Consider the following 14340-nt stretch of genomic DNA (forward strand, 5'->3'; position numbering starts at 1 on the left):
TCCACAAATAATGAAATAAAATTTCATCGTAGATTTTTTAATACTGAGTCAGATTAAATCACCGTCATGGCATATTTACATATTACACAGGATTACCATAACATTTCAACAAATAATGAAATAAAACTATTGTAGATTTTTTAATACCAAGTGTCTTTGTCTATAGAAAATATTTTTAATTTTTTTTTTTCAATTTCATTAACAATTTGCATTTAATATTAATTACAGAATTTTCCATGGGACTTTATAATTTGCTTTAATCCCAATTTCTATTAAAATAAAAAAAATGCAAACAATTTGTATCCATTGTCGCATAAAGTTTGGTAAAATAATAAAATACATCAAATAATAAGTGATAGAAATAAGGAATAGTAACATTTGTATCCCTTTTAAGCAGAAAAGTCGCATACAATATTGTAAAACAATGAAATAGATAAATACATGAAATGATAAACATCATTAATGAATGGATTTTAATTAATTTGAATCGGAAATACTTTTTAATCAGGGAAAGAGTTTTGTTGCAGAAGATGTTTTAAAATAAGATACATTACATAATACATTAAAAAAAACATTTTAACTCTTCATTATTTTAAGCAGAAAAGAGTCTTGTCCCATAACATATTGTTAAAATAAAATAGAAAATACATTAAATGATAAGATTAATTAAATATCATTTATATTTATTCAATATTATCTTATTAATATTTAATATGAAAATAGTATGTCAATTTTTACACAGGTTTTACAGAATAATGTATATTTTATTAAACCATTTGTGAACACACTTTTTATGTCATAAAATTATTGGCTATTACTTTCAACTATTTTTTTGACACTAGTTTTACATCTAAAATTTCAAATGGCAGAAAATAATTGAGTGTTTCCATATTGTAGCAACATCACAGCAAACTAGTCGAGACTGAGTCAACAGTGCCTCTGCTGGTTGCAACCATGAAGTGCACACCATTTTGACTCAATTGCTTCAAGACACAATCAGTTCCACAAAATAGACAAAATCTAATTAATCATCGAATTGATTTGTATAGCTTGTAATGATCGTTTCGTTGTTATTCTCTTTAAAAAGTTTTAAATGCGAATCAGTGGCCTAGTGTTTAGAGCAGGGGTCACCAACCTTTTTGAAACCAAAAGCTACTTCTTGGGTACTGATTAATGCGAAGGGCTACCAGTTTGATACACACTTAAATAGATTGCCAGAAATAGCCAATTTGCTCAATTTACCTTTAATAAATAAATCTATATATATATATATATATATATATAGAAAAAAATGGTTATTTCTGTCTGTCATTTTTTTTTCCTTTTACGGAAGGTATTTTGTAGAGAATAAATGATGAAAAAAACACTTAATTGAACGATTTAAAAGAGGAGAAAACACGAAAAAAAAGAAAATTAAATTTTGAAACATAGTTTATCTTCAATTTGGACTCTTTAAAATTCAAAATTCAACCGAAAAATATGAAGAGAAAAACTAGCTAATTCGAATCTTTTTTAAAAAATTTAAAAAAGAATTTCTGGAACATCATTAGTAATTTTTCCTGATTAAGATTCATTTTAGAATTTTGCACTTTGTTAGAATATATATCAAATTGGACCAAGCTATATGTCTAACAAAGACAAATCATTATTTCTTCAAAATTTCCAGAATAAAAATTTGATTCTACAGATTTACTAGATTTGCCAGAATATTTTTTTTGAATTTTAGTCATAATAAGTTTGAAGAAATATTTCACAAATATTCTTCGTCGAAAAAACAGAAGCTAAAATGAAGAATTAAACTAAAATGTATTTATTATTCTTTATATTAAAAAAAAAATACTTGAACATTGATTTAAATTGTCAGGAAAGAAGAGGAAGGAATTTAAAAGGTAAAAAGGTATATGTGTTTAAAAATCCTAAAAAATAATTTTTAAGGTTGTATTTTTTTGTATAAAATTGTCTTTCTGAAAGTTATAAGAAGCAAAGTAAAAAAAAATGAATGAATTTATTCAAACAAGTGAAGACCGAGTCTTTAAAATATTTTCTTGGATTTTCTAATTCTATTTGAGTGCTGTGTCTCTTAGAATAAAAAATGTCGAGCAAAGCGAGACCAGCTTGCTAGTAAATTAAAAAAAATAGAGGCAGCTCACTGGTAAGTGCTACTATTTGAGCTATTTTTAGAACAGGCCAGTGGGCGACTCATCTGGTCCTTATGGGCTACCTGGTGCCCGCGGGCACCGCGTTGGTGACCCCTGGTTTAGAGTGTCCGGTAGGTTGTGAGTTCAAACCCCGGCCAAGTCATACCAAAGACTATAAAAATGGGACCCATTACCTCCCTGCTTGGCACTCAGCATCACAAGTTGGAATTGGGGGATAAATCACCAAAATGATTCCCGAGCTCACTGCTCCCCTCACCTCCCAGGGTGTGAACAAGGGGATGGGTCAAATGCAGAGAGTAATTTCACCACACCTAGTATGTGTGAGACAATCATAGGTCCTTTAACTTTTAACTTTTTATAGAATTTTTAATCATGTTTATAATGTATTCGCCTTTAATTATGTTTATAATTAATTAATCTAATAAAAACCCAATTGTTGCATTAATTGCTATGCATCCATCCATCCATCCATCATCTTCCGCTTATCAGAGGTCGGGTCGCGGGGGCAGCAGCCTAAGCGGGGAAGCCCAGACTTCCCTATCTCCAGCCACTTCGTCTAGCTCTTCCCGGGGGATCCCGAGGCGTTCCCAGGCCAGCCGGGAGACATAGTCTTCCCAACGTGTCCTGGGTCTTCCCCGTGGCCTCCTACCAGCTGGACGTGCCCTAAACACATCCCTAGGGAGGCGTTCGGGTGGCATCCTGACCAGATGCCCGAACCACCTCATCTGGCTCCTCTCGATGTGGAGGAGCAGCGGCTTTACGTTGAGCTCCTCCCGGATGGCAGAGCTTCTCACCCTATCTCTAAGGGAGAGCCCCGCCACCCGGCGGAGGAAACTCATTTCGGCCGCTTGTACCCGTGATCTTATCCTTTCGGTCATGACCCAAAGCTCATGACCATAGGTGAGGATGGGAACGTAGATCGACCGGTAAATTGAGAGCTTTGCCTTCCGGCTCAGCTCCTTCTTCACCACAACGGATCGATACAACGTCCGCATTACTGAAGACGCCGCACCGATCCGCCTGTCGATCTCACGATCCACTCTTCCCCCACTCGTGAACAAGACTCCTAGGTACTTGAACTCCTCCACTTGGGGCAGGGTCTCCTCCCCAACCCGGAGATGGCACTCCACCCTTTTCCCGGCGAGAACCATGGACTCGGACTTGGAGGTGCTGATTCTCATTCCGGTCGCTTCACACTCGGCTGCGAACCGATCCAGTGAGAGCTGAAGATCCCGGCCAGATGAAGCCATCAGGACTACATCATCTGCAAAAAGTAGAGACCTAATCCCGTGGCCACCAAACCGGATCCCCTCAACGCCTTGGCTGCGACTAGAAATGCTGTCCATAAAAGTTATGAACAGAATCGGTGACAAAGGACAGCCTCACTGGAAACGTGTCCGACTTACTGCCGGCAATGCGGACCAAGCTCTTACACTGATCATACAGGGAGCGGACTGCCACAATAAGACAGTCCGGTACCCCATACTCTCTGAGCACTCCCACAGGACTTCCCGAGGGACACGGTCGAATGCCTTCTCCAAGTCCACAAAGCACATGTAGACTGGTTGGGCAAACTCCCATGCACCCTCAAAAACCCTGCCGTGAGTGTAGAGCTGGTCCACAGTTCCACGACCAGGACGAAAACCACACTGTTCCTCCTGAATCCGAGGTTCGACTATCCGGCGAAGTCTCCTCTCCAGTACACCTGAATAAACCTTACCGGGAAGGCTGAGGAGTGTGATGCCATGATAGTTGGAACACACCCTCCGGTCCCCCTTCTTAAAGAGAGGGACCACCACCCCGGTCTGCCAATCCAGAGGTACCGCCCCCGATGTCCACGCGATGCTGCAGAGTCTTGTCAACCCTATTGCTATGCAATTAATAGATTGTTACTATTTGTACAACTATTTGCATCTGTTTTCAGCAAAGACAGTGTTTTGTCATAAAAGATATTCTAAAATAATAAAATGAACACATCAAATAATACTATTTCATTTACATAGATTGATATAAAAATACCACAATACAACAATCTTTTAAACTATTATCTTATTAATATCAGTAAATATCAATAGTAAATGTTTGCTAACACACAATATTAATAAAAAATAACGTCATATTGCTGAGATAAGCTCCAGCACCCTCCGCGACCCTGAAAAGGGAAAAGCAGTAGAAAAATGGATGGACGGATGGAGTTATGTTGTTAAACAAATGGACTAATTGCTTGTGTGTATATATATATATATATATATATATATATATATATATATACATATATATATATACATATATACATATATATATATATATATATACATATATATATATATATACATATATACATATATATATATATATATATATATACATATATACATATATATATATATATACATATATACATATATATATATATATATATATATATATATATATATATATATATGTTCTTAAATAAAGGTTTAATTTTAGGTGGTAGAAAATATTGAGTTTTTTCACATTTGAACATCCCACCAAACCAATCGAGACTGAGCCAACAGTGCCTCTGCTGGTTGCAGCCCAGAAGTACACTCCATTTTGACTCCAGTTTCAGGACGAAATGAATAAATTCGACAAAACAGGCAGGAAAATAACCAATAATAATCTAATTGATTAGTATAGCTGGTGATACTTCATCTCCTAATCATCTCTCTAAAGGTCTCTAAAGGGAGAAGTGGAATCTAGAGAGTTGAAAGAAAATGTGTGAGAGCAAAAAAAAAGGCGAGACCGTGGTCACATTTCTTTCCACCAACCCGTTTATCGATTTCTCCGTGCTGCAGCTGCACAAAGCGAGCACTGATAGCAGCAATGTAGCTCTGCTGATTAGAGAAGGCGACCCGCCCTGCTCCTTTCGGGTACTTCAGTTCGGGGTCTGTGTCGATGCCGGCATAGCACACACCACCGTACAGACGGTCCATGATCATGGCCAGTTCCACTGCAGGGGCGAAACAATATAAAACATGAATACAAAAAAAAGCATAATACCAAAAGCAGCAATGTCAGCCAATCACGTGCACTCTCATTCAGCCTTACACTCACTAAATTTATGAGGGCAGCAGATCTGAGCGCTTTAAGCCAGCAACACAGATGGATTAAAGGGTCAGCAGGGTTCCACAGAACACATAGAACAAATAGTTTTCTAGTTCTTCAGACAAATGACAAAAAATGCAAAAAGAAGTTGTGTCTTAAATTATCTGCATATTAGAATATTTCTTGCCTTACGAACATAGCTAGACATAAATAAAACACTGCAAAACTCACAATTACATTTGCTAAAAAGTCAAACATAAAAAAAAATAATAATATATGAAATAAAACACAGTTAAGAGAATACAGCCACAATTTAAACTAAATATATTTTACGAGAAAAAAAAAAAAAAGGGCAAATTACGTGAATTAAATCAGAATTTATACCCGAAAAATATTTTACAATACAAATTACACCAGTAGTGACAAGTTTAACAAAAAAAGTGATTTTAGCAGACAAAAATATTATAAGAATAAAGTGACAGTTAAAAACAAAATCAACAATTTTACAAGACGTAATAATATTACGAGAATTAGGTGAGTGATCATTTAAACAAACAAACATCCCTCCATCCTTTTCCTACCGCTTATTCCCTTTTGGGGTCACGGGGGACGCTGGCGCCTATCTCAGCTACAATCGGGCGGAAGGCGGTGTACACCCTGGACAAGTCGCCACCTCATCGCAGGGCCAACACAGATAAACAGACAACATTCACACTCACATTCACACACTAGGGCCAATTTAGTGTTGCCAATCAACCTATCCCCAGGTGCATTTAACAATAAAAAGTTTTGTAATGCAGGTAGAGTTTTGAACAACTTGAACAAAAGTACATATATGAGAAAAAAAAAAAAGTCTATACAGCAAAACCCACTTTCTTGCCTATTAGTATCAGTTTTTGTGTATTTTGGATCCCCATAAGTGCCAAAAATATTAAATCAAACCATGGAGGCTTTCAGGAGATATTCATATATTTTGTATTGTTCCAAAGCCGTTTTAGATTTGCTTGCCCAAACATGTGACGTCAGCGGCTATCTCCATACATGGTAGATGTTTGTACAGGTCTACCCAGAGGGCTGTGCGCAAGTCCGCCGTTTTTATTGAGTTGTAGTCAATAAATTATTTTTTTTTCCCTATCCTGTTGTTGTGGAGCAGACTGGCTTGTCATACAGTACATGCACATGCATTTTCCGCTTTTGCCATCTCTAATACAAAGTAGCGTATAGTGTGACTTTATATCTGTCAGTGGACTCGATATGGAAGCGCTGTAAACTACAACATGGTTGACGGGGAAAAGGCACAGTCGAAGTAGAGGCATGTACAGTAAATAAGACCACAAAACGGTGCATCCTGATAACAGGTTAAAAAAATGTCTGTACTAAAATACAAAGTAGGTCAGTGGTCCCCAACCTTTTTGTAGCTGCGGACCGGTCAACGCTTGATAATTTGTCCCGCGGGCCAATTTTTTTTTTTGTCATGAAAAAGGGAGGTTTTTTGGGTTGGTGCACTACTGAAACCCACTACTACCGACCACGCAGTCTGATAGTTTATATATCAATGATGAAATATTAACATTGCAGCACATGCCAATACGGCCGGTTTAGTTTACCAAATTGCAATTTTAAATTTCCCGCGGAGTTTCTTGTTGAAAACGTCCCGGAATGATGACGCGTGCGTGTGACGTCACGGACTGTCAGGAAATATTAGCGCAGCACCATTTGCGGCTAAAAGTCGTCTCTTTCCATCGCGCAATTAAACAGTATTTTGGACATCTGTGTTGCTGAATATTTTGCAATTTGTTCTGTTAATAATGGGAAAGTCAAAGTAGAAAGATGGAGTTGGGAAGCTTTAGCTTTTAGTCACACAAACACACGGTGATTCCTTGTTTAAAATTCCCGGAGGTGAAGCTTTACTATGGATCAGAGCGGTCAAGCGAACATGGATCCCGACCACTTGTCAAACGGCAGGTTTCGGTGAGAAAATTGTGTTAAAAAGTCGCCTCTTACCGGAGATCTGTGGAGCTTGCGCCGTCCTTGTATCTGCCGTGACTGCCCTCAGACACTGGCCTCAAGACACCCGAGGACACACCCCTCCGACTATCAGGTACTATTTAACCTTACTAAAACACTAGCAACACAATAGAAAGATAAGGGATTTCCCAGAATTATCCTAGTAAATGTGTCTAAAAACATCTGAATACGTCCCAATGCAATCCCCCTTTTTTTTTTAAACTTGATTTTTTATTTTTTATTTTTTCTAGTCCTTCGCTATCAATATAATCATCCACAAATCTTTCATCCTCGCTCAAATTAATGGGGAAATTGTCGTTTTCTCGGTCCGAATAACTGTTGCTGCTGGAGGTTCCCATTATAAACAATGTGAGGACGTGAGTAACCCTCACCTTTGTGACGTCATCGTCTGCGACTTCCGGTAAGGGCAAAAGTTGCAAACTTTATCGTCGATGTTCTCTACTAAATCCATCCATCCATCCATTTTCTACCGCTTATTCCCTTTCGGGGTCGCGGGGGGCGCTGGCGCCTATCTCAGCTACAATCGGGCGGAAGGCGGGGTACACCCTGGACAAGTCGCCACCTCATCGCAGGGCCAACACAGATAGACAGACAACATTCACACTCACATTCACACACTAGGGCCAATTTTAGTGTTGGCAATCAACCTATCCCCAGGTGCATGTCTTTGGAAGTGGGAGGAAGCCGGAGTACCCGGAGGGAACCCACGCTTTCACGGGGAGAACATGCAAACTCCACACAGAAAGATCCCGAGCCTGGATTTGAACCCAGGACTGCAGGACCTTCGTATTGTGAGGCAGACGCACTAAATCCTTTCAGCAAATATATGTCAGCAAAAATATGGCAATATCGCGAATTGATCAAGTATGACACATAGAATGGACCTGGTATCCCCGTTTGAATAAGAAAATCTAATTCCAGTAGGCCTTTAATACAAAAAACCAAAAAATAAAAACAATTAATAAAAAATTATTCCGCGGCCCGGTGGTTGGGGACCACTGATGTAGGTTACATGTTATGTAGAAAACAAGAAAATATTTTAAACTTAGGAAAAAATCCTAATATGACCCCTTTAAATAAAAGGGAATTTCAGAAGAAATAAGTTATAGTATAGTAACAAAGTCACAATTTACAAATTTCACGATAAAAAAGTTATTACAAGAATAAAGTGACGATCTAAACACCCAAAGAGGAATGCCCCCCCCAAAAAAGTTGCATTACAAGTATAAAGTGACAGTTATAACCCCAACAAAATACATTTGTTGAGAGAAAAAATTAAAATATTACGGGAATAAAAAGACAATACAAACGTCCCCAAAAAATCTTTTAATTACTGTTTTATATAAGTTCTTTATATGTTCTGTGCAGTGTAGTTATTTAGTTCCGATTTGCATTAAAACAACATTCATCGCAGTCTCGGCAAAGGAACTTGATATACTTGACTTGGACATACTTTAGTCAGTGAGTGCAGCTTGTACAGAAGAATATATTCACTATCCACTGAAAATGATTCGACAGTCATTTTTGTGTAAGTAACAGGTGACATAGTGAGTTTCAAGGCAATTGTCTAACATAGTAGTGGTAGCTCATCATGGTCTGGGGTTGCATGAGCACCGGGGACCTTGAAAGTGAATTGTGACATTCTGAGGCATACAATTTGCCATGAGTTTAGGTGTCCTTCCTACCTGCACGTAGCGGGCGAGGGACCCCTCCAACAAAAATAGTTTTCCTTGGGTCCAGAGGTTGAGAGCCATCCATTACAAAATCACTGTCGTTTAGGTTCCACGGGCGGATTTGGACCTGTCCCACACAACATCGAGAGGTCACATGAGACTTTGCAAGTTAAGCTAAGGTGGGAACAAAAGGAGACCCTAACCGGCTTGTCTTTAATGGTGGGACTGGACACGCACAGGTACAGCTTGCCGTCCTCCTCAATGCAGGCGTCAATCAAAGCCTGCACAGAGCTCTCGTCCTGGAAGAGCAGGAAGGCGTACCCTGCCCAAGGTAAAAGTGGTGTTCAGGTCAAGACTGATTTACCCCATCGAGGAAAACATGACTGTACTGTACCTTTTGGGGGGAAATAAGACTTGCTCTCAGCTTTGTGTGGCCAGTCCACAAACAAGTGTCCAAAGCGACGGAAACTGGCAGTTATCTCATCTGAAACAAAACAAATATAAACTCATACTCAGCTTTTTAAAAGGCGGATTTACTGGGAATGGCCCGTTTTACATTTTTCTGTACTTTTCTAAATGAATAAAGCTTCTCTGCTTTCAAACACTCAATATTCAGCCTTTTATTTATGAAGACCCAGACAGAGAAAAAACACGAGTACAACATGTAAAATTATCAAAGCACAGATATAAATATTATGCTTTATTGTCTATACAATTGTGTGTAAGAAAACAACTGTATATCATGCAGTTTGGACAAAACAAAACAAAATTAAAAAAAAAAATTAACAATGGAATTACAATTTTTCAAGACATGATCATTTTACCGTAAAAAAAAGTCTTAACACTATATTGATAAATGTACAATTTATACGAAACAAAAAACAGTTATTGTACAACAAAAAAACGAGTATGTTAATAAGAGAATATATTATTTTTTGGAGTTATCCTATCACAATTTACAAAAAAAAGTTGTCAAAAAAAAACAAGTTGTATTGTCATAAATACAACTTGATTCAAAATTAGTAGTAATTCTATGGGAGGGGAACAATTAGAAGAAATATATAGAAAAAAAAATTATTTTACAAATAAAAAGTACCGGTACTAATATTCTGAGGACATAATCAAAATTTTACAAAAAATAAAGTATATATATTTTGCACAAGACAAAATATTAATTTAGTTAGAAAATGACGGTTGGATATTTGGCAAAAAGTCAACATTTTTTTATTAGGGGCAAAGGTATTGAATATTATTGAAATAAGGTCACAATATCAGTCATAATATTGTATCAAATAATGTTTAACATTCAACAAAACATTTAAACATTTTATGAAAAAAAAAGTATTTATATTATGAAAATAGTCATAATGATTTGAGTTACAAGAATATATGTATTTATTAAAAAATTATCTTTATTTAAATTAGAGACAGCATATATATGTAAATATGTCAGGTTTTAGCCAAAAGCGTGAATTTAACCAGGCTTAATTACTTCTATGAAAAATGTAAAGAGTCAGATTTATTAAATTTCTAATTGGATTTTTTTTACGAGATAAAAATATTGAAATAGGGTCCCAAATTTTACAATCCCATTTTCATTTCAGGAAAATAGTTCTATAACTATGAGATTAAAGTCACAATATCTCCACAATGCTTTGAGAAAAAGAAACTATACAAGAACAAAGTCACTATGTTAGGAGAAAAAGTTATTTTATTGTGACACAGCGGTCTTGTCCCAGCGGCCATTGTCTCCTCTGCTCTGACACGCCATATAACAAAAAGGTTCAAGAAATATTTGTCATACACACGAATTAATGAAAAAATTATTATCGTATTGGAACTCCTTGCATACCTTCGTCTATATCTGGGGGCAATCCTCCCACGAAGACCTTGCGTGAGTAACGTTCTACACGCTCTCCATTCTGGTGTGGGAAGCAATGTGGAGAGCCGAGGCCTGCAAGACCCTGATCACCGCGCTCGTCATCAGGGAAGCCATCCTCCATTGGGAAGAGGGAAGAATGACCTGTAAGAAGAAGAGGAGAGGATGAGTTTAATTCCTGAGTAAGGCCTCAACAATTCTTATTCTGACGCTCACATTTGCCCGTGATAATAGTTTAAGGACCGTCTTTAACATCAACATCAACTTCACGACTGGCCAAAGGATTCAAATTTATGAATAAAAAAATAAAACAATTGAACTGAACAGCATGCACGTTTACACAAAAACACGCAAGTTGCCTGTAGGTGAGAGTGTGCATAGCTCCACAAGAGGATTGCGTGCATATATGTGTGAGTATGTGTGCGCACATTGTAGGGGTTAAGCCCTGCCTTGCCTATGCCTGCTCCAATACAACCTGCCCTGAGCTGCTTTATAGATTTACGCCAGGGAGTTAGCCTCAGCCCCAGCTTACAGTATGTGCAGCACCGTGTATTGTGTGTGTTCTGTGCCATTTCCACTAAATGCTAACAACTTGCAGTGTCCAATGTCATATTGCATGCACGTGTGAACAGAATGACACGTAAGACAAGCATGCAGACACAAGAACACTGAAAACTATGACTGCAGCAAAACCAAAAATCCAAACAAAAAACAGATAATGGTGACTTGATAAAAGGTGAATTGACTCTGAGATCCATGTTTTTACCTCTTCTTCTGCTATAACTCCTGGCTGCATGAAAAGTCAAACAAGAGTGGGTATTATAAAAAATCGACATTACATTTGATCAATAAGTATACCAGCAGAGGGATGCTGCCCACAATTTTATGTATTATCAAAATCAGCGGCCACCGTGTTTGTGTACTTGACGCATTTGTCATGCAACAATGTTTTTTGTCACATTTCAGGGTGGCTCGGCTATTCATACAGCATCAAAGTTCAAGCATGTCTTTTATATCTAACTGAAATGCAACATCTTGGTTTGGAAATCACCAAAGTTCACCAGGACAATCATTTTATGCACCTCCACCATTCTGTACTTGTTTTTACGACCATAAACCACCTTTTTACGACCATAAACCACCTACTCAGTGGCCTAGTGGTTAGTGTCCCCGTCCTGAGATCGGTAGGTCGTGAGTCATACCAAAGACTATAAAAATGGGACCCATTACCTCCCTGCTTGGCACTCAGCATTAAGGGGGGGTTAAATTACCATAAATGATCCCCGGGCACGGCCACCGCTGCTGCCCACTGCTCCCCTCACCTCCCAGGGGGTGATCAAAGGTGATGGGTCGAATGCAGAGAATAATTTCGCCACATCTAGTATGTGTGTGACAATCATTGGTACTTTAACTTTAAAACATAAGATAAAAGCTCAAAACCGGTTACAGCCATCTACAAGACTAAATGTTGTAGAATTTGGAGTTCAATTTAAATTTTGTAGCTAAATATGCCTCAAAAGTCAAAACTATGATGTAATGCAAAAGGGCAAAGTGGAAATATGTGATGATAATCACAGTACCAGGTAAGACAGGAACTGGTCTGGTTGCTCAGTACAAAATGAGCTGTACATTTACAAATTAGTTGCACAAACTGATTTTAACAGGCGGATGTCGTATTGGGCAAACTACTTCATAAAATGTAGTACAGTGGTTGTACCTCAACAAGAGATGGGTATTGAAGCCGATACTTTTTGAACAACGCTGAGGTTGCCATCCTGCCCTAAAACCAGCTGAACTAAAAAAGTTAGTGCGAACGAAAAGAGCACAACTAAATCAGAGAAATAAACTATCAAAAGTGTAACCTACCTGTTTAGCAGCCTACTCGCCATGTAGCCACAGATGACAAATCATTTATTCATAAAAACATTAAGACTCAACAAACTGGATGGTCGAACAATAGCTTTTGTGAACATACATGCATACAGTATGACTTGTTGTCAACTAACTTCTCTAGGTATGTCAATCAAATATGTCCGTGTGCAACATGAACAGCTACTTTCTAGTTCCTACACAGAGACAGTGTTGCCAGAAGTCACAAGAGAAACACGAAGCCAGCTCTAAGAAAACAAGCCGCTTATAACAAGAGGATATTCCGTGGACTTGGCAACACTGGACAGAGAAGCTGCCCAAGGTCTGCTGCATAAGACTGGTTCCCAAGTTAATGCTGAACATCACATTATTACATTAAGCTAATATACTTGTTTGTAGTGCTTACATTTCAATTAATGTCTCGTTTAAGAGTTTTGGTTTTTTTTAAATGGCATATTACATGTTAAAAATTTGGTTTTGGTAGGGCCAAACACGGATTTATTTGATTTATGTTTGTTTGGATGGGCGGGGCTGCTTTGAGTGTTTTGAGTTTCAAACTCGGACGTAGAAAGCATTGTGCTCCTAAATTGAGGTACTACTGTAGCACTGGTTGTATGTGAGCTGCAGCACAAACCAGATATAAAAAAATATATATCCATCCATCTATTTTCTACCACTTGTCTCTTATTACAAATATATTAATGAATAAATATGCATAAAACAATCAAATACTGTAACTACATTTATTGACCTAAGAAATAACAAATGCTATTCAAGGCATACTACAGATTCTCTCAATATGGTATGATTACCACTGGCATATGTGCTTCAGAAATACCACATCAAAATAGTAAAAAAAAAAAAAAAGGGCAATAAATTTGCAATTCTATTAGGAACACATTAATAAATATATATATATATATATATCCATTAAATTAACACTTTTGTTAACTTATGATTAATCTATAGGCCACAGGCAAATTACCTGCTAGAAAAGCTAACCCACGATGGCTATAGCTGAGGGAGCAAAAACAATGCAAAACTAAATATTTAAGGATTCAAAGACTATTATTGTCATATTATTGTCATACCAGCACACATATGACACATGATGGCATAACATGTAGTACTCAAGGTCACAGATTTAGCCGAATGAATACCACAAGGACAATAGTATTTATTGGTGATGGGTCAAACGATACTGAAGCATCGATGAAGGACAATAGTATTTATTGGTGATGGGTCAAACGATACTGAAAGCATCGATGCGTTTATTAAACACAAGGACTGATGCTGTGTCCCCCTTGATGCATCGATGTGTGTGTCACTTAAAAAACAAAACAAAACAAACATGTCATCGATACAGCTGTTGTGTCATTTGAATGTCTGTATTCATCAGAAAGCGCTTCTTTCAGCTCACATGTAGTAAAGCTCGTACTCAGCTCGCACTAAATGAAGTCGGAAGAGCGGCATGTCACGTTTGACATTGGTTTATGTCTTCATCGATCTAAACGGAATTATAAAAAAAAGGTAAAATTTAAAAATTTGAAGTCTGGGATCATTTTGATTTATAGCTCCATATAAGGTTAATGTTCTTTTTTTCCCTTTGTACTATTTGGTTCATTAACCAGAGTTGCATGTTTAACCGTCCTTTTTGCACAGC

General features: G+C 37.5%; 1 protein-coding gene across 6 annotated transcripts in view; it reads right to left on the reverse strand.

The window, feature by feature from the left end:
* The window catches only part of cpeb4b (cytoplasmic polyadenylation element binding protein 4b), a 65158-nt gene that overhangs the window by 4046 nt on the left and 46772 nt on the right, over positions 1 to 14340 (reverse strand). For 3 of the 6 annotated variants that reach the window (XM_061898680.1, XM_061898678.1, XM_061898682.1), the window contains 6 exons: positions 11575 to 11598; positions 10782 to 10952; positions 9324 to 9413; positions 9133 to 9251; positions 8942 to 9056; positions 4952 to 5133 (listed from right to left, as the gene is read on the reverse strand). In XM_061898680.1, coding sequence (XP_061754664.1) covers positions 4952 to 5133; positions 8942 to 9056; positions 9133 to 9251; positions 9324 to 9413; positions 10782 to 10952; positions 11575 to 11598 — 701 coding nt within the window. The remainder of the gene's footprint in view (positions 1 to 4951; positions 5134 to 8941; positions 9057 to 9132; positions 9252 to 9323; positions 9414 to 10781; positions 10953 to 11574; positions 11599 to 14340) is intronic. The other 3 variants (XM_061898681.1, XM_061898679.1, XM_061898683.1) reach the window with 1 other exon arrangement.

Source organism: Nerophis ophidion, linkage group LG04, assembly GCF_033978795.1.
Source record: "Nerophis ophidion isolate RoL-2023_Sa linkage group LG04, RoL_Noph_v1.0, whole genome shotgun sequence".
NCBI lineage: Eukaryota > Metazoa > Chordata > Actinopteri > Syngnathiformes > Syngnathidae > Nerophis > Nerophis ophidion.